The 19,374-nt window shown below is 41.9% G+C and overlaps 1 protein-coding gene across 1 annotated transcript in view; it reads left to right on the top strand.

Annotated features, from left to right (window-relative positions):
• Positions 1 to 5,222: 5,222 nt before the first annotated feature.
• Positions 5,223 to 19,374, top strand: part of LOC112922830 (aldehyde oxidase 4-like) — a 64,164-nt gene continuing 50,012 nt past the window's right edge. Inside the window, exons 1-6 of the mRNA XM_072742728.1 lie at positions 5,223 to 5,276; positions 8,858 to 8,911; positions 11,635 to 11,638; positions 13,384 to 13,480; positions 16,403 to 16,511; positions 18,708 to 18,834. Coding sequence (XP_072598829.1) covers positions 5,223 to 5,276; positions 8,858 to 8,911; positions 11,635 to 11,638; positions 13,384 to 13,480; positions 16,403 to 16,511; positions 18,708 to 18,834 — 445 coding nt within the window. The remainder of the gene's footprint in view (positions 5,277 to 8,857; positions 8,912 to 11,634; positions 11,639 to 13,383; positions 13,481 to 16,402; positions 16,512 to 18,707; positions 18,835 to 19,374) is intronic.

Raw genomic sequence — 19,374 nt, 5'->3', positions numbered from 1 at the left:
ATGTGGGCAGGGACATGATTGTGCCCGCGTGCCAGAGTTTAAAGACGTCCCCTGGGTGCGGGACGATTGAACCATGCATAGATAGAGCAGTTAGGTGAAGATCAAATTACCGTACAGCCTTCTATCAAAAGCAAAGTTGGAGAATTTGGTTTAGGTCTGTGGACAAAGTGTTGCAAATATTTCAGCCCTGAATTCAACCTGCCCCGATGGATCTTAGTAAGCCCTGCGATTGGAGGAGGTGGTGCAGGATGGAACCTGTTTGGGAGCTTTTTGCCTTTGTGGGATCCTTCCTCCCTTAAATAGCAAAAATTGTGTTTTACAACTGCATTGGTACAAAAATAAAATCCAGCCTCATTTATATTCATTTTTCTCTTCTGATTTTAAAAGGAAAACATTTTCATGGACCCCTAAACTGGGGTAATCAGCCTACCAGAGGTCAGAACCCAGAAATTGCAGGTGGGTGGGTCCTGAGAGAGAAGAGGGGGACTTGAGCTGGAAAGTGCCAATAACAGGTAGTGTTACCCTCATTGGGTCCACCCCATGGAACCTGCCTGCTTGTCCCTCCAACAAAGTGCACTAGGATCCAAATAAATGTTCCAGTTCTGGATGGCTGGATTTTCATACTGACAGATTTCTTGTGCCCACTATCTGTGCACCAAGCAGCACTAAGAAATACAGTCTGGTAACCAAAAGTAATGTTAATATGTGTTCCAATCTTCGTGTCTCTTGAAGAATGTTCATTGAAATCTGTAACTCCTCACAACACTTCTAGAAAGCCTATTTCTTCCTAATTCTCTCAAGCCCCGCAACTGGTCTTTCTCCAAAACCCATCAAATTCTCTCCCTGGTGGGGCTTGTCCGCCTTCCCCAACTCTGAATCTTCCTTTTGTTTCCTTCACACTGTTTCTCAGATTGTTCTTCCAAAACAAACCACCAGAGCAGCAGGGAGGAAAAATGCCCCTCCCTGGAGAAGCAGCTAGAAGGAAGGAGTGAAGACACACCTATCTCGTCAGTCTCTGCCCTGCCACAACCGCAAAAGCTAAAAGCCTTGAAAAATGTCCCATTTTCTTACATCAGTGTGGAACGTACCAACAGAAATGCCCTTTGTGGAGACCAGCTGTCTGCAGAGATGCAGGTGAGCATGGGCCTACGCTGAAGTGCCCGCAGAAGCCTGCTCTCTGGCTCTCTCACGTCCAGGGACAACTGCTGCAGAAGGCCACGTTTTACAGGAAGAAGGCAAGGGCAACGTTACCCAGCCCTCCATGGGAAAGTCTTAGTTCCTGGAGTAGATCACTGCATGGCCCAAGAATGCTGTGGAACTCCGGGCTAGCTGCTTGGTGACGGAACTGAGGGCTCCGTTTCATAGATAACCCAGAATTCAAAATCCAAATGGAGTACAGATTGTAAATTATAGACAAAATCTGTGGGTATTTGGGAGGAGGGCAATGGTCTGCCCTGCCCTCTCTGTTGAGACCATTTAGTCCCTAAGAGCCGTATTTCTGTCTGTGTTTGATTTGTTACTGGTACTTTCCGACTGGAGAAGGCAATTCCAGGATGAGGTCTCCAGGTCTGCAAAGCAGCTGAGCTCTGAACACGGCCTCGGTCTCCAGGGAGGAGGAGACTTCCCACCCAGACAATGAGCGGTCCATAGTTTTATGTCTCTAAGCAAGCAATCCAAGCCTACTTGTCCATTTTCACGTAGTACGAGTGACTACCGCTATGTTGTTACAAGCTTAAAGAACCCTAGGTCTCTAGAAGGATCTCTGTGCTGTTCAATCTCTAACAGCTCGTATTCCAGATATACACATTTCTATTCACCAGGGAGATGCTGCAGCTCCACCTGCTTTGGGGGGGGGGGGAGTTAATATAGCCTGGAATTGCCAATACACCTCAGTAGGGTCATACTGGGTCTTCCTACCAAGTGTGTCCCATCAGTGATAAAACTGAGACAAGCCAACTGGTGGCTGGAAGGCACCCAGAGTCAGGCCTTACAGTTTTTGAAAAAATTGATGGATAAAAGCCAAAGGAAATTGCACTGACATTTAAAAGCTGCAATGTTCTGCAGTGGAAACCTTATTACTCAGGGTAAAATATCTAACATTCCAGGGAAACAGAATTACTCTCTATCTCACCAGGGAGTTGAGGAAACAAGTGTGTGAAATTATAGATGGATAGAATTGACAGGGCACAGACCCAGATGTACAAAACGTGCGACTGTATCTTCCCCCTGGTGCTTCAGAGGCCTCATTTAAAATGGAGAGTTTTATTCCTACTTCAAACATTATCATGCAGATTAAATGTGCTAAAATAGGGAAGCATTTCACAATAAAGAGATGGAGATAGATACAGATGTATCGATACAGACTTAAATTTTATCTCAAGCTCCATTCCACCTGGCCGCAGAAATTCAGTCCCACTCACTTAGAGGAACCCCTTAGTACAGAGTTCCTATAGTAGATTGAGGCCAGTGGCATGGGAAGAGGACACTTGCCCCTGGCATCCCTGGCCACAGCATCACCTGCCTTTGTTCCTGGTGTCTCTGCCAAGAGTTTCAAGGGCTGGTTTGAGCCTACGCTAGATTTTTTTTTTTCTTTTCATGCCTGCCATAAGGACCCACTCTGAAGACCAGGAATGTGAAATGTCCTTACTTAGACCTGAAGAATGGGGAAAGGAATGGCCAATGGCCAGGAGGAAGCATATCAGCCAATATTTCAAAGTATCTTGCCACAAGAAATGTGACTTTTTTCCTGATACTTTACAGTTCCCACGGAGTATATGCTTACATCATCTATGAGCTGATGACTCTTAATTTGCTTCTTCAGTCTGGACTTCTCTGACCTCTGGATTCCTATATCCAATTGACATGTGCACTTGGAAGTCCAATTAAGCAACTCAAACTGAAGACGCCCTGTTGGTTCTACCTCCAAAATTCATATCAATTTGTCCCGTTCTCTCTGCCTCTGCTGCCACCACCATAAACCCATCAACTTCTAATGGGAAACAGGGAAATGGCTTCAGAGCTGGTCTCCATGCTACCCTGTTACCAGCAATAACTCATTCTCTGTAGAGTAGAATGATGTAATACAAATCACATCATATTACATCTTGGCTCAAAGCTCTCTGGCGGCGTCCCTTCCCACCTAGAAACCTGCAGACTCCCTTGTCCTAGCCCCTACCATTTCTCTGACCTCCCTTCATTCCCCCATTGTCCTACCATCCATACTCCACCACACTGGCCTTCTAACATGCCAACCTCAGTTCTTTCTCCGGGCCACTTGAGCCCCTTTTCCCATGCAGTCTCTCCGTGGGCCTGCCTGTAGGACTCAGGTCAAATGTACTCCAGCACTGACTACCCTAAACTAGTCTCCTAAGTCACTTTGTATCACCTTAGCCTGTTCGTCACATTGCCCATCATCTCCTGAATTTACCTTGTGTCCCTAGTTTATTGTCCACCGCATTAGAAACACATGTCATTTTATCTAATACTTTAAGATTCCCACAGAACACACACACCCTTCCCCTCCATGAGAAGAGTGGTCTTGTCAGGCACACAGATATTTTTGAATGAATGATATTTGATACTCCTATTCCTGTCATTCATACCCATGCAATTCATGTATAAGAATAAAACTACTTGTAAATCGCTGAAACAATATGCAGTATCAGACTTCCTTGACTTTACACAAATGGTTCCCTAGGCTAGACATGTCCTTTCTTTGTTCTTCTGATAAACTCTCATTGATCCTTCGAACCCCTGTTTGGGTAGGGAGCACTCAGAGAGGATGAGAATGGGAACTGTGGAGGCAGGCAGGGGAGCGTGTAGCCACACTGCTCTGTTGGTGAGGACAGAGCTTGGATCTTGAAGGAAGACTGGATTGGAGTCTCTGAAGTGAATCTCTGCCCAAACCTTGAGTCTTCCTTCTCCTCAAGATAAAAAGTGAAGAAGGCAGTTTTGAATATCCAACAACCCACTTAACCATTTCCATTTGCATGTTTTTTAGGCTTTCCAAACTTAACATGTCCAAATAGAACTTATGATGGATAGCCCCACCCACCTTGCCAGTGTTGGTGAGGAGACACAAGTCAACCCGAAAGCTGTGGAGACCACCTTGACTCTGCTCCCCACCCCAACACCTCACATCCAGTCTGTCAGCAAATCTGACCCCTTCTTACCCATGTCTCCACTGTCACTCTTGTCCTAGCCTCATCAGCTCTTCACTGCGCCACTGTCTGACTTATAATCCTCTCTCTTCTCCCACTCTGGCTCCCACCTTTCGTTCTCTGCAAAACAGCCAAAGCAGTCTGTTTAAAACTTAAACTGGTTTCTGTCACCCTCGTCCAAACCCTCCAATGTCTTCCATCTTATTGAGAAGACTCAGCATAACCCTTAATATACCTGCAAGACCTCCCTACATACTCTGGAGTGCCTACTCCTCCAGCCTCATTTTCTACCAAGATTCCATCTTGAGCATGGAATCTAGAGAGCTCTAGAGAATCTGGAGCAACTCCGTCATCCCTTGCCTGTGTGACACTGGGCAAGTTGTTTAATATCTGTGCTTCCATTCCTTGGTCTCTAAAGCTGTTGAAGGATTAAAGGAGTTCTGAGAACAGACTGGTGCATGGCAAGCCTCTGTACATGTTTATGGTTTTAGGTAGTTTGATGTCATTAAATTGATGAAATTTGAAGAAACAAGGTGAGTACCAAAAAAAAAAAAAAGATTAAAGAAAGAGAATATACTTGCAGATTGTTATAATTGAGTCTTTAAAAACACATTTTAAGAAGTCTTTAGTTACACGTGTGATGAAATCCTCCCATTACACAGGAAAAATCAAGGAAAGTTTTATGAGTTTTGATAGCACTGTATTGATTAATGGTTTGGCCAGATAACAGCCTGTTTAAAACACAGTTTTTACTATTAGTCACAAGCTTAAAATACATTTCCCTGGGGAAACCAGTCAGACTCCAAAAGGGACAAAGACACTGGCTTGATTTGTAAGAAAGGAGGAGACAGGGCTCTGCCAAGAACCATTCCAAGTCTCTGTGGGCAGGGCAAGCAGAGAGCCATGGTTGGTGCTCCTCATGTGGCAGAGTGGCTATAAATCACCCCAGGTCAGCCTGCTGCTAACAAGGCTGATAGTTATCCAGGTGTTTGCTCTGACATAGCTACTCTTTAGAAAAAACAAACCTCTATTCTGGTGGAGACTTTTTTTTTTCCTGGTATGATGGCTTCTGTTCCCAATTCTGATGAACTGATTTTTTTTGTGAATGGAAGAAAGGTAAGTTTATGAGATGATTACTGTGATTTTGGGCATACCAGGGACAAAAGCCAAGCTAACTTTTTTTTTTCACTGCAATGCCACTTGCTATGTCTTTATCCTCACTCCTCTAAGTCATATATAGTAGTATGAACTTGAATATTGATCATTAGTTCAAGGTTTGGTGCGAAGTATTAAGGCATGGGGGCCTTTGCTTGCTCTTTGCTTCTCTTTTGGAATCAGTAAGGAACTCCCATTTTCTTTGTTATATTATGACCAAAGTCTGGCACAGGTATGAAAAATTGTCATCCTTCCCTTTTTTTGGATATTAGCTGTACTTGAGTTCACCAATGCTATTTTAATAGAAGGCATATATGACATTGAGGAGAATAGTAGCAAAGAATGATTTTGATTTTGTTTTGCCTTAATCTCCTCACATTGAGCAATTAACCCAGAGGTTAGCATCTCTGTCTAAAATATGGAGTAATAAGTAAGCTACCTTCTCCACTTCCAAAGAGATGTGGCAACTCTAATGCTTAGCCTATGCCAGTTGTTCTCAACCTTGTACTTTAATGTGCAAGATGAATAAATGAAAAGTTTGAGGTGCTTTGGGACAATTAGAGAAAAAAACTAGTAAAGTATTAAAATGAAAAATTGCTTTGGACTGTAATTTGGTGTTAATGCTTTTGCTTCTTAAGCTTCAGTTGTTTTAGATTACTGATATTCTTCCCTAAAGGAAGAAACACAACTTTAATCAAGGCAAAATTTCTTGGGATTTTTGCCTGTCAGACAGCAGGAAAACATCATTTTTAGGAAGGCTATGAACTAAACAACAGCTTAAGAGGGGGTGAAGAAAGAACAAAGAAGAAGTCTGGGTTTAGCAATAATATTTACCAGTAGGCCCGGATCTTGAATGACCTGAAGCCAACTGGAACATCAAAGAAATAATTGCTGAGTAACAATTTGTAGTCATTCAAAAGCTAAGAACTTTTCTGAATATGAGAAAAATGGGCTTTGCTGCTTTTCCCTTGTTGGCGAATAAAATCATTTCTCCCTTAATATCACATTAGAATGATTATTCCCTCTCCAGGTCTCCAATCTTTTGAAATCACAGCTGATATTTTATTGTTTTTACCCTTCACTGTCTTACAAATTTCTAAGACAAGTTGCAGATGGCCAAAGAAGGGGAAGTTATATACCTCTTTGAAGGAACTGGTTTTGTTGTTATTTTTGTAGTGGTTTTTCCTTTCTTTAGACCCAGGGGCACAGAGTTGTGCAAAGCACACTCATCTGGCAGTGGCACACCATCATCACAGTCTGGACAAGTCTCCTCTTTTGCTTTATGTTATTTCATTTTTGTTCTTTTTATATCCTATCTTCTCTTTATCTCCTTCCCCCATGAGCATCCACTCTTGTGCATTTTAATTATATATCCTTCCCGTCTATTTTCCATATGGCTATTTAGAAATATAGATATATCTTTGAAATATATAGTATTTGGCCTGCACAGTGTCGTGCATGAGTGTATGTGTGTGGGGGTGTGTTCTTAACAAGTGCGATTGTGACTTACACATTCCCTTTTGTGACTCACCACTGTTCTTGAGATTTAGCCAAGTTGTTCTTTGAAAACCTGTTACTTCTGCCTAGTAATTCTCCCGGGTGCACACATCCTTCATTCTATTTATCCAGGACCCTACGATAGACACATAGGATGCTTCCAATTCCCCACTACCCCTAAGAGACGCTGCAGTGAACATCCTATGATGTGTCTCCTCACCAACACTGGCAAGAGAATCTCTTAAGTGATATTGTACGATGCCAGTGTCATAGGTCCTGCCAGGTAGCTTTCCAGAATCCTGCACAAATTACTTTTTCCATAATTCATTGCATGACGGGTGCCAGTAGATAATTTGCCAATTTTTAATGTGCCAAACTTATTCTAATCAGACTGCCTAAGTTTTGCTAATTTAATGGGTGTGGTATCTTCGGGGGTTTTGCTTGCATCTCTCTAGTTATTGGTGAGGTTTCTCCTCTTTTTATATACTTACTAAAAAGATACTTATTTCCTAAGTGTCTATAAATTACTGGAGGAAAAAGGATGTGCCCATACAGTTTTGTGAGTGCAGCTCTTGGTAGGACCAGTATTTCTTGTATGATTACTGAAATTTTTTTTTAATGACTGGGAGTCCTGTATATTTGATACGTCAGAATTGCAGTTGGCAACCTTTAACTAATTCCCCAAAGTCTAATCTTGCCCTTCTTTTTCTTCCTTTGGAAACTGAGGCCATGTCATGTGATTGAAGGAGACAGCATTAAATCAGTGTTGTACTCATCAGGCAGCTAAAGTGGTTGGGAAGTTTCGCTATTTACCTGGAATGTTGTCTCAGGTATATCAATGTCTTTATAGCATAGAGTAGTGTCATCAGGCCATGTTCCCCCCGTTATAGGGGAAGCAGGAGGAAGTTACAGTAGTCCTGGCTTGCACACTGTCACTCCCTACCCGCTATCTTGTTCCCACCTTTGGAAATAATTTCCAAGGCCACACAATTAGAGTGTTAAAGCAAATCTAACTATAACGCCTTGTTTCTGAGATGCCACTAAGCCTCCTCCTCACATTAAGATTCCAAGTGGAGGGGTGATGAGCTCATCTCTGGCTGAGTAAAGGAGTTTGGGAAGTAGGAGGCAGCATATGAATAATGTGATTTGTTGCCTTTTTCTGGGATGATAAAAGTAAAAACACTTTTAGTGGAACAATGTCCTTTGCATCTGGGTTCATCGCTGCGCTTCCTTGCAAGTTTCTCTCCCATTCTAAGCTTGCCTGACTCCCTAGGAGAAGAACTGTCTGGGCCAAGGAGAGCAGACCATTTCCATCTCATGTGCCCGCCTCAGTCTATTGGCAGTAAGAGCCAGGAGTGCACCATGAGAGGCAGAGCTAGATTCGTGCTCCCTTCTGCTCTTCCTCTGCATAGTGGCACCTCCACTTCACTAGGGGGCTGGGAGCAGGGTATGGGAACAGGAGGGGCTCCCTTTATAACATATTCCTCCCATGACTCCGTTAAGAAATCTCTGGTGGGATGCCTGGGTGGCTCAGAGGTTGGGCGTCTGCCTTTGGCTGAGGCCGTGATCCTGGAGTCCCGGGATTGAGTCCCACATCAGGCTCCTTGCGTGAAGCCTGTTTCTCCCTCTGCATATGTCTCTACCTCTCTCTCTGTCTGTGTCTCTCATAAGTAAATAAATAGAATCTTAAAAAAAAAAAAAAAGGAAAGAAATCTCTGGCTAACCTCTTCTAGGACTTCCTATGGTCACGTTTATCGGAGTCAGTTTTGGAATCTATATATCTGTTTTCCCATATAGGCCCTTTCTGGGTAACTATAAGGAAAAGCAATCCAGAATTTATAATTGTCATATATATTGGAAAATTCAGAGACATTGAAATAATGCTCCGTAATTTCTTTAAAATTGGCTCCAAGTGTTAGGTTTCCGTTGTTATTTTTTCCCTGTGAAGCTACCATCTGTCAAAAACATGCCCCCAAAACAATATAGAATTGCCATACATGTTGGTATTACCCTCCTAAAATGCCTTTTCTCATTTCACAATGTAGGTCACAGAGAAGAATGCTGATCCTGAAGTAAACCTACTGTACTACCTGAGGAAAGTCCATATCCTTATATTTTACTGTAATCAGTCTGGACTGGATGGTAAAAAGTGATCATGCTAAGACTTCTAAAGAAGGTCACCCTGTATTTGCTCAAGGTAGATACCCTTGTGTTTGACTTGTAGAGTCTAGTTGGAGTTGACAAAATGCATCCAAAAGTGAGAGATTCATGCTTAATTTGTCATATTTTTCACCCGAGCAAAACCAAAAGAATCATCCAAAAATCAGCCAAAAGAAGCATGAGTGTGCTAACTTCAGAAATAACTTTGTGGCCTTTTGAGTCCCATGGTCCCCTGATGATGGTTTTATATTCAGGAGTGTTAAAGTAAAAACACCCAGCCACCTGCTCAGGGGTACATGTCACTGATAGTAGTTTCCCGTGAGGACTTCCCTGACTTGTCACTTAAATCTTTTCATAATTCTTATTGGAGAAAACAGGGTTCTATAAATATATTTCAAAATTCTAACATAGAGCTAGTGCATTCTCAGGTCTCCACCCCTGATCTGGACATTTTTTTCACTTCCTACTCCTGCAATACTTTCAACAGACCTGCAATAAATATTCAGGAAAGAATTTCTTGGGCTTGGGGGTAACTATACAGGGGAAGCACACATGATTGTGGTAGGGGTGACACAGTTCTATGAGATAAGATTGCATAGAACTGTGCATACATGGTACACGTGTATGTGTAAATGCTGAAATCTGAAGAAGCTCTCTAGTCTGGTGGTCAGCATGATACCTGATACCCATGTCAACTTCCTGCTTTTGATGTTGTACTATAGCTACGTGGGATGTCATCTTTGTGGGCAGCAAGGTGACAGGTATTGTCACTGTCAGTATTTTTTTTTTGCCTCTTCCTATGAAACTCTAAATATCTCAAAAATAATAAGTTAAACTATATACGCTTTTTTGAACATCTGCTGAGAGCCAGGCACTATGTCAGGCTCTGGGCATTCACAGTATACTAGATAATGTTATCCTCTCCCCTCAGGATCTTCAGTTCCTTTCCCCACTTCTGTCTTTTGACCTCAACATACCCATCTAAAAATATGACTTCGTTTCTCCCTGCTATTTCCTTACCAAACTTATGTGCACCTGATGCCTCGTTTTCTCTCTAGACTCTGTCTCTCACTACATAACCCCTTACAATCTGGTTTCCTAACCCCACATTTCACGACTCTAGCTACTATCATCCCCTAAAATCCTGTTTCACTCACTATTCCAGTACCTGGGTTTCTAGCTGAAAAAAAAACAAAAAACAAAATCAAAAACAGAAGAAGGCCTCCCTCATTGGTTCTGCTACTTCCTGTCTATCAGCCTCACAATCTCACTCTTAGTCAGCACACCCTACCTCCTCCCTTTGATATCACTGCTAAATCCATTGCACTTCACCATGCTTTCTCTAGACATCCTAAAATGAACAGATTCACATGTATTAGGAGCAAGCTGAGAACCCATGGACTCCCAAGCAGGCATGGCCAGGGCCAGCCCTAGGCAGAATCACCCCAGCCTCCCATTGCCCCATCTTCTCACTGATTCCTCTGTCCATTCCTTTCTGGTGCCTAATATCATAAATAAGTCATTCTGAAGAAATAAGATGCACCTGAGACTTCTAGGCCCCAATCTCTGATTACAGATGCAACAGTTCTGGGATGGAGTCAGGGCTTTATTTTTTACTTGTTTCTCAAGTAGGTAATTTTCATGGATATCTGTGGGTGACCACAGGTTTTCTACCAGAGTCAGCATCCACACACATAGACACCATCACTAGCCTATTTCAGTTTTCACAGGATTCATATGGCCCTTTCCAAAGTCTTGTACCTAATTTATATTCATAGTCTTGTCTTTTTTCCCTTAAGATGGGTCCCCAATATTATACAAACTTTAGATTCCCACAAGACCTCAATCCTCTACTGACTTGGAGTCTGGCTTAGGCGTCCATCCCAAGATGGAACAGTCACACAAAGAACAAAATTTGTTTGTAGTAGTATTCCCATCTCCCTTCCTCATTCTATTCCTTCCTTGCCCAAGGTCACTGCCTCCACTGAGTCACCTCACCCATCCCTGCTGCCCCATTAGATGTGCAATGGAATGATCCTGTAAATCACTTTCTCCAAAGGAAACGTCCCAGCCTGGTTTTAAGCTCTGACTCGGGGAACCATACACCACAAAGTGAGAATGGCCTACAGCGTACTTGGAACAAGGAGGGTGTGTCATTTTAGAGTTGCTTAATCTCTGTGAAATCCTGGTCCTGGGATAAAACTGGGGAAATGGAATATCTCAGAGGTTCCCTAAACTTTTGTCCTGGTTTTCCCACATTGTTCACATGCCCGTACTTCTTGTAGTTCTCAAAACAATTCTCTATTCAGCTAATAAATTTTACCAAGCACCAGGTGTTCAGGTGTAAGCTAGAAGACACAACAACCTCTGCCCTAGGTCTAGAGAGGGACACAGCCAGTGGAAAAGCAAAGAGCAAGTGTGATGAGTGTGATGTTGTGGGGTCACAGGCAAGACACTCACAGCAGGCCTGGGGAGGGGTGGAAGAAATGAGGATTTAGTAGGCATTTGGTGGGCAAACAGAAGGCTTGGTGGTGAAGCTATTCTAGTCAACAGCATGGGGTAGACTCAGGAACAAGAGAATGTAGCACTTTTGAAGAACTAAAAGATTATTCTGGTGGATATAAAGAGTTGTGTGTGGTAGTGGGAAGATGTGGCAAGAGAGAGAAGTGAGATCCTTGAGGCAAAGAACCAAGTTTGACCCCAATGTCACATGCCTTGCCTGGTATGGGAGACTATAGCTCACTAATGAAAGACGGGATCCCCGTGGAAATTTCAGAGTCAACTGTACACATTGGCTGCTAGTATCTAGTATCAGGGTAACTTCTTCTGGGTATGCAGTAGAGCTGTGTATCTTGAAGATACTGAGAAAACTCTTTGCTTAAAGGCCCCAAAACTAAACTTCTGATATATTATTGTTTGTATTTGACCTATGTTAGGTTGCCAGCTTTAGCATATAGAAATATAATATACCCAGTTAAATTTTAATTTGATGCATGGGACATACTTAAACCACAATATCATCTGTTTCTTATCTGAGATTCAGATTTAACTGGACATCCTACATTTTATCTGGCAACCTACATAACGATGAGATTCAGGATGAGTCAACAGAAGATGTAAGTAACTGTTTGAGTCAGGTGCTTCTGGTGGAGGAGGAGAATGGAACCATCAAACTAGTTGTTTGGTGACTAGAGAAGAAAACAACTAGTTGAATCCGTTTTTCACTTTTCACTCAAGGGAATGTGAAAGTCTGTGTCACAGAGCTATTTTAAGGTCTGACACAGTGAAAACTGAAAAGTAGTTTCCGTCATTGAGTCAGACAGCAACTAGATTCCTTTACTTGGAAATTTCTTGGACTCCAAAGGCACAAAGAAAGAGTTTCTTTTCCTTTTCTGCTCTGTTCAATGGCACGTTATTACCTACTTGACGGTGAGCCCCTGCCTAGAGGTGGAAGGCTTGACTTGCTTGAGCAGGAAGAGCTGGCACAGACTGGGGACAAAAGAACAGAGGAGGGAGATGTGCAGCCTCTCTGGACCTCTGCAGAGAATCTCTCAGCTTTTACCTCAGGGATATCTTGACCAGATATATCTCTTTGTGGACAGCAATTTCCAAGGTGAAATTAGATTAACCTCTGCCCAAGCCAATTATGACTTCGACCCATGAAATCCTTTTTAAACTTTACCCAGAAAAGGTCCCCAAAATTCCAGTAGATTCTTATAGAACCTGAAACAGGAGATTTACTTATATTATTTATTCTCTCTTTATGAAAACATGCAAACATCTTAAAGGGAAAGGGTACAGGGTACCTGTTGACATTACCAGTTCAGGAGCTGTGGTTATTAAATTAATATCCTCTAATCCAATAAAAAGGTAAATGCATATATTGCTGAACAGGGCAAATTAAACCTCCCAGAGACAGTTTTCTAAGTTGTTGCCCATGCACTGCTTCCCACCAACCCCACAGTGACCCATTGTCTACAACTCTAAATTCAAAAGCCCTTTCATACCTCATTTGGATGGAAACCCTGATCACCACAAAGCCCTTGGTAGTCTTTCTGTTTCCCACTTAGTGGGAATATCCCTGTGGTTCATGCAGATATACTAATGTGTTTGATTACCAGGTGCTGCCCTAGCCCCACGTGGGAATGCGATCTTATTACCTTTGTAAAATAAGGAAATTTTTACATCAGAAATGCATCCAGCCTCTAGGGTTTCAGATAAGGCAGTGTGAGTCTGTAAGGATTTCTCACCTTTCATCAGTGAGCTCATTTATATGCAAAAAAATGGAACAACTCTCTAAACAAGAAACCTCAGTAAGACTCAAGAAAGCCTATTACTTGTTATCAGTATCTGAGGAAGAACAAGGCAAGTGGCCCGTGCCTGTCTTTTCCCTTGACTCCCCTCCTTCCAGTCTGTCTCACAGGCACCAAATACAGCTGTGGGGGAGGAGGCTGCGGCGCCTGTACTGTTATGGTATCAAGATACAACCCCAAGACCAAGAAGATCCAGTATCCTTTGTGTTGGGCCAAGCCCTGCCTTAGGCACATCTGGGAAGGACACCTAGCCTCCTGCTTTTCCTGTCCACAGGCACTCCCCTCTGTTCTTTCCAGGTGGTTATCACAGTCACACTACCTCCAGGCCTGCTCACCCTGCAACTTCCTGAGCTCCAGATCTTTCCCATGGAGTTCAATTCCATCGGAGTATATGTGTTCTGTGTGCCAGTCTCTCAGGGCCATATTTGCTATACAAATACTTCTTTGCTTTCAAGCAAGAGATTTCAGAGTGGAGAATCAGGCAAGAATGGCTTAGACACAAAGTATGATACATTTTCCTGGTAGAAGAGTTAGATCTTTGACATAGGAATTTGACTAAGAAGAATGATTTGCCTGGAAGGTCTCTAATCACCTTGGCCTAAAATGCAAATTTGCTCACTATGATTCAAAGTGATGACAAGGGAGTTGTCTGGCATGATTCCAAGTTCTTGTCTTACGTCACTGGGTGTTACTGTCCACAAATTAGGGAACTTGGGAGAGGAGAGGCAGAGGAAGGGAAAACAGTTAAGTTTAGCTTTGGACACATCACACTGGAGTAATTACGGAACACCCAAGAGGGACTGTGCACAGGCATCTAGATAGACAGTCCTATCACTCAGAGAAGAGGTCTCATCTGGAGCTATAACTCACTGGCAGCTCTCAATATAAAGAGTGATAATAAAAATAGCTAACATTTTTTTGAATGCTTACTATATGCCAGGCAGTATTCAAAGTAGCTTACATATAGTATCATGTTTAATCCCCAAAGCAACTTTGAGATAGGCATTACTACCACTCACATTGAGAAAAGAGGAAACCAAGGCAAAGAAAGTTAAATAAGATCCTGTGGGCTCGTTGGTGATGAAGGCAGGTTTTCAGCCCTGGGCCATCTGGAATGTAGCACAGTACAGAAGCGCTTATGAGTGCAGGACATTGTAGAACAACAGACGGGGAAATGTACAAAGAAAGACACCTCACAAAGGAGAGGAAGAGGGTGTAATCAGAGTTGAAGGAGCAACAACGAGAGGAGACTGTTCCAAGAAAGTAGAAGTGGTCAATAGTATGAAACACCAGGGAGTAACCCAATGCCATTAGATTGCTCCTGGAGCAAGTCAGATTGCTCTTGGAGGTCAGCATCCTCCAATGCTGGAGGATGAGGTACAGGTGGCACAGGAATGGCTGAAGGGCCAGATAGTTGTGGACAGCTTTTGAAGAAACTTGACCAAGAAGGGGAAAAAAAAGATGGGCCAGCAGCTGGAGAGAGACACCAGGTTTTGTTTTGTTTGTTTTGTTTTGTTTTGTTTTGTTTTGTTTTGTTTTGTTTTGTGTAGCAGCAGCAAACACTTGAACTTACTTTTATTTTTTTTTAAGATTTTATTTATGTATTCATGAGAGACACAGAGAAAGAGAGAGGCAGAGACATAGGCAGAGGGAGAGGGAGAAGCAGGCTCCATGCAGGGACTTGAATTTACTTTTAAATTCAAGGGAATTTAGGGGAATAAGACTATAGAAAGGAAGTGGTTAGGAGGACTATCAGTATGGAGCAGGTCCATGAGGAGAGAAGAATAAATAGGAGTCAGAGCCCAGGGGAGTAAGAGAAAGGATTCCTGCCCTCCTGGCCTAGAACACAGGGGAGTGACTGCAACACTGGGTGAGAAGCAGTGGGCTGGGAGTAGAAGGGGCTCAAGCTTCTATTTTCCAGATGAGGTAGAAAGGTAAGACTGAGGAAAGCAATGAACACTGGAATAGAAAAAAGAGAGTGGGTTGAGATTAAGAGGAAATAAATGTAGTGGGGGGGGGGGTACTTAGAGGATACAAAAAAAACAAAAATTTATCTGTTGTACATTCTTTCTCTATACACCAAGCACTCTCTTAGGGTCTCCCATCAGGCAGCTGGGTGGTTTCCAAACACCTTTGACCATTCAAAGGGCTGGTGGAGCCAAGAGCAGCACTCTTTTTTTTTTTTTTAAGATTTACTTATATATTTTTAGAGAAAGCAAGGGTGCAGGCAGGGGAGGGGCAGACAGAGAATGTCAAGCAGATTCCACGCTGAGTGCAGAGCCAGACACAAGACTCCATCTCACCCCTCTCCGATAATGACCTGAGCCAAAATCGGGAGTCCAACGCTTACTGACTGAGCCTCCCAAGGGCCCCTGTCTTTTCAGAAGAACAACATGCTTACTGTCTTCTGGGGTAGGAGAATAAAGGAAAAATTTCCTGGGAGAAGGATAATTTCCCATGCCTGAAAGAGAATAGGACTTAGTCGGACGGGAATAAAGAGCTAAATTGGACTAATGAGGTCTGGACCCCATTGCCAACCAATGAGATGAGAATCTGGTGCTAACCACGTCCACTTTGTTATTAATACAGACTCTACTATGGGAAAGATGGTCAAGACAAGGGCATAAATGGGTGGCTTCCACACATGACCATACATTAGAACTGGCTGAGGAGCTTCAAAAAGCAATGAAGTGAGCCTGCCCCCACAGACTCTAATTTAATTGGACTAGCATGCAAGCCGAGTGTCTGTATTTAAAAGCTGCACATGGTTGAAAATCAAATGGGCTAAACTACCCCATGGTGGAGTTTATATAAATTAGTATGTTGTCTGAAGAGTAAAAAGTTTCCTTTCCCTAGAATGACAAATAATAAAGAATGAGAGTCTTTTGGAGGTCTTAGACAAAACTCTTCATTATTCTTTTTCTCCATTTCTCTCTACCATTTGATGCCAGCCATATGTAATTTCTTTCCTAGTAACTTTTAGAATTCCATGGTCTTTTATCTAGCATTCTCTATATTTTCAGGGAAATATAGTCTGTGACTTTCCTGGACTCCCTAAATGATATTTCTCACTTCCCTATGATTCCAGTGTATTCTCTTTACAAATATCCATCACAGCCACTATCCAGTGACAGCATGCTTGGTGCCCATCTGCTCTCTGTATGGAGCTGCTGTCACAACAGTGGAAGGTGTAGGAAGCATCAACACCAGGATTCATCCCGTGCAGGTAAGAATGTAATGGACTGGAACAGGTGTTTGTATAGGCACCCCCACATAGTCTATTGTACTCCAATTAGGTCACCAGCTTTGAAATCCTTTGTGCTTCTAAATTTTCATTTTGCCATATTCAGTGCTTCATAGCTGAAGTTCTTTATAGAGACTGATGTATAAACCAAGATTCCTTCATTGGTTTTAATATATCTTTTTTTAAATTTTAAATTCAAGTAATTAACAAATAATGTATTATTGGTTTCAGAGATAGAGGTCAGTGATTCATCAGTCCTACGTAATACCCAGTGCTCATCACATCACATTCTCTCCTTAATGTTTAGCACCCAGTTACTCCATCCCCCATCCCGCTCCCCTCTAGTGACACTCAGTTTGTTTCCTATGATTAACAGTCTCTTATGGTTTGTCTCTCTCTGATTTCATTTTGTTTTATTTTTTCCTCTCTTCCCGTATGATCTTCTGTTTTCTTAAATTCCACATGAGTGAGATCATATGATAATGTCTTTCTCTGATTGACTTATTTCACTGAGCATAATATCCTCTAGTTACAACCACATCATTGCAAATGGCAAGATTTCATTTTTGATGGCTGAGTAGTATTCCATTGTATATATACGCCACATCTTCTGTATCCTTTCATCTGTCAATGAACATCTGAGCTCTTCCCATTGTCTGGCTATTGTGAACATTGCTGCTATAAACATTGGGGTGCAGGTGCCCTTCAGATCACTACATTTGTATCTTTGGAGTAAATACACAGTAGTGCAATTTTTGGGTCATAAGGTAGCTCTATTTTCAACTTTTTGAGGAACATCCATACTGTTTTCTAAAGTGGCTGCACCAGCTTGCATTCCCACTAGCAGTGTAAGAGGGTTCCCTTTTCTCCGCATCCTCACCAACATCTGTCATTTTCTGACTTGTTCATTTTAGCCATTCTGACTGGTGTGAGGTGGTATCTCATTGTGGTTTTGATGTGTATTTCCCTGGTGCTGAGTAATGTGGGGCATTTTTTCATGTGTCTGTTGGCCATTTGTATGTCTTCTTTGACATGTCTGTTCATGTCTTCTGCCCATTTCTTGATTGGATTATTTGTTCTTTGGGTGTTGAGTTTGATAAGTTCTTTATGGATTTTGGACAGTTTTAATATATCTTAACTTCACAGACACACCCTTACCCTAAATTAAAAGAAGGACACTTTATACTTCTAAAATTGATAGAAGCTACAAATTAGCACTTTTTCCCCAGAGATTCGGTTGCTAAACATGTACCATCACATTTACAGCCACGTTTATACACCACATCTGAAGCAACTTGCCATCTAGCAATAAATCCAATATAGCCATATTTCCCTCTAACATTAGAACATTATCTGTCCTTTCATTTGAGCTACAGATCAAGTATTTGGCTTTCATCTTAGGGGTTATGCTATTTGAAAAATGTTTATTTAAAAACATTTGAAGCACACTCAAGCCAAGCAGTTGAGTAACCTCTGAGAGACACATGGAAAAGAAACACAAGAGAGACCCCCAGAGTCATGTTTCCCACCTGTTTTTTATTGTTTTGTTGTTGTGTTTAAATGCATAAAAATTGAATGTGCATAAATTAAGTACATGAATGGTACATGCTAATAAGTTACACTTTATAATTTTCTAATCATTTATATAGATTTTTGTCATTTAGTGCATCAGAAATTCTATAATATAGATAGGGATGAAAATGACTTGCCAGAGACTGCTAAATGATTTGCATATATTCAATCATTTATTTTCATAACCATCCTGTAGAGTAGATACTGTTATTATTCTAATTTTAAAGATGAAGAAAAGTCAAGTAAACCACCACAGTCACACAGTTACTAGGGTATAGTAAGGACTGAAACTCACAGGAGCGGGGCTCCAAGGCATTTTACTTATTCTCTAAGCTACATTTCCTATTTCACAGATAAAGAAATCAGACTCTAGAGATTGCAGTCACTTAATTAATTCCTGCCACTAGGCTTTTCTTGAGGGAAGAAAAAAACAACTTTTAAAAATAGAAATATTTTCAAGAAATAGAAATATTTTTCTTCTAGCATGACATCTTTTACCCTGCACTCATTTCTGGAAAGCTAAATAAATAAGCTGCAGTCCTTTCTGGTGTCCAAGGCAGGGAAACAAGAGGTTTGAAGCATAAATAATGTATTATTTCCTCCCAGGAAAGACTGGCCAAGTGTCATGGCACACAGTGTGGCTTCTGTAGCCCAGGGATGGTGATGTCCATCTACACACTGCTGAGAAACCACCCAGACCCAACCCCGGAGCAGATAACCAAAGCCCTTGGAGGTGAGCCTTCTTGGTCTTCTGTAGGCAGGGCCCAGGGTGGGAAGTGCCTGAGTAACTAGGACAGGAAATCCCAGCCCACGGAGAGACAATATGGCACACTTTGAGGTTCCAGGCACTTGGCTAACATGAAGACTTCTTTAGTACCTTTAATACTTTCCAGGAAGTATTGTCTTCCTTTTGTAAGCAGTGGTGCCAAGAACTGGGACAATATTGGTTTCATCACAAAGCTTTCTTCCTTAATGGATCCCAGGGTCGCTCTACAAAGACATTCAAATAGGCTCTTTCTAAGACTTACAATATTATCTTTTCCAAATGTAGAAATTTGGTTAGTGTGGAAGAATGAGATTTTGTTGTTTATTCTTAAATTAGTCTGTTAGAGTCATTCACTAACTCTATCTACTACACTTACTTTTATAGATTGGATAGACTTTCAGATACTTTACTTTTTATGTTCTGATTGGATTAGGATTCAAAGGCAGCAGCTAGTTATCACAAGTAACTTATAGTGAGCAACTCAGTCTCCTAAAATGAAATAACTAT

Source organism: Vulpes vulpes, chromosome 16 (genome assembly GCF_048418805.1).
Source record: "Vulpes vulpes isolate BD-2025 chromosome 16, VulVul3, whole genome shotgun sequence".
NCBI classification, from domain to species: Eukaryota; Metazoa; Chordata; class Mammalia; order Carnivora; family Canidae; genus Vulpes; species Vulpes vulpes.
Note: the sequence above shows the minus strand (reverse complement) of the source record. Positions and strands in the feature narration are given on the sequence as shown.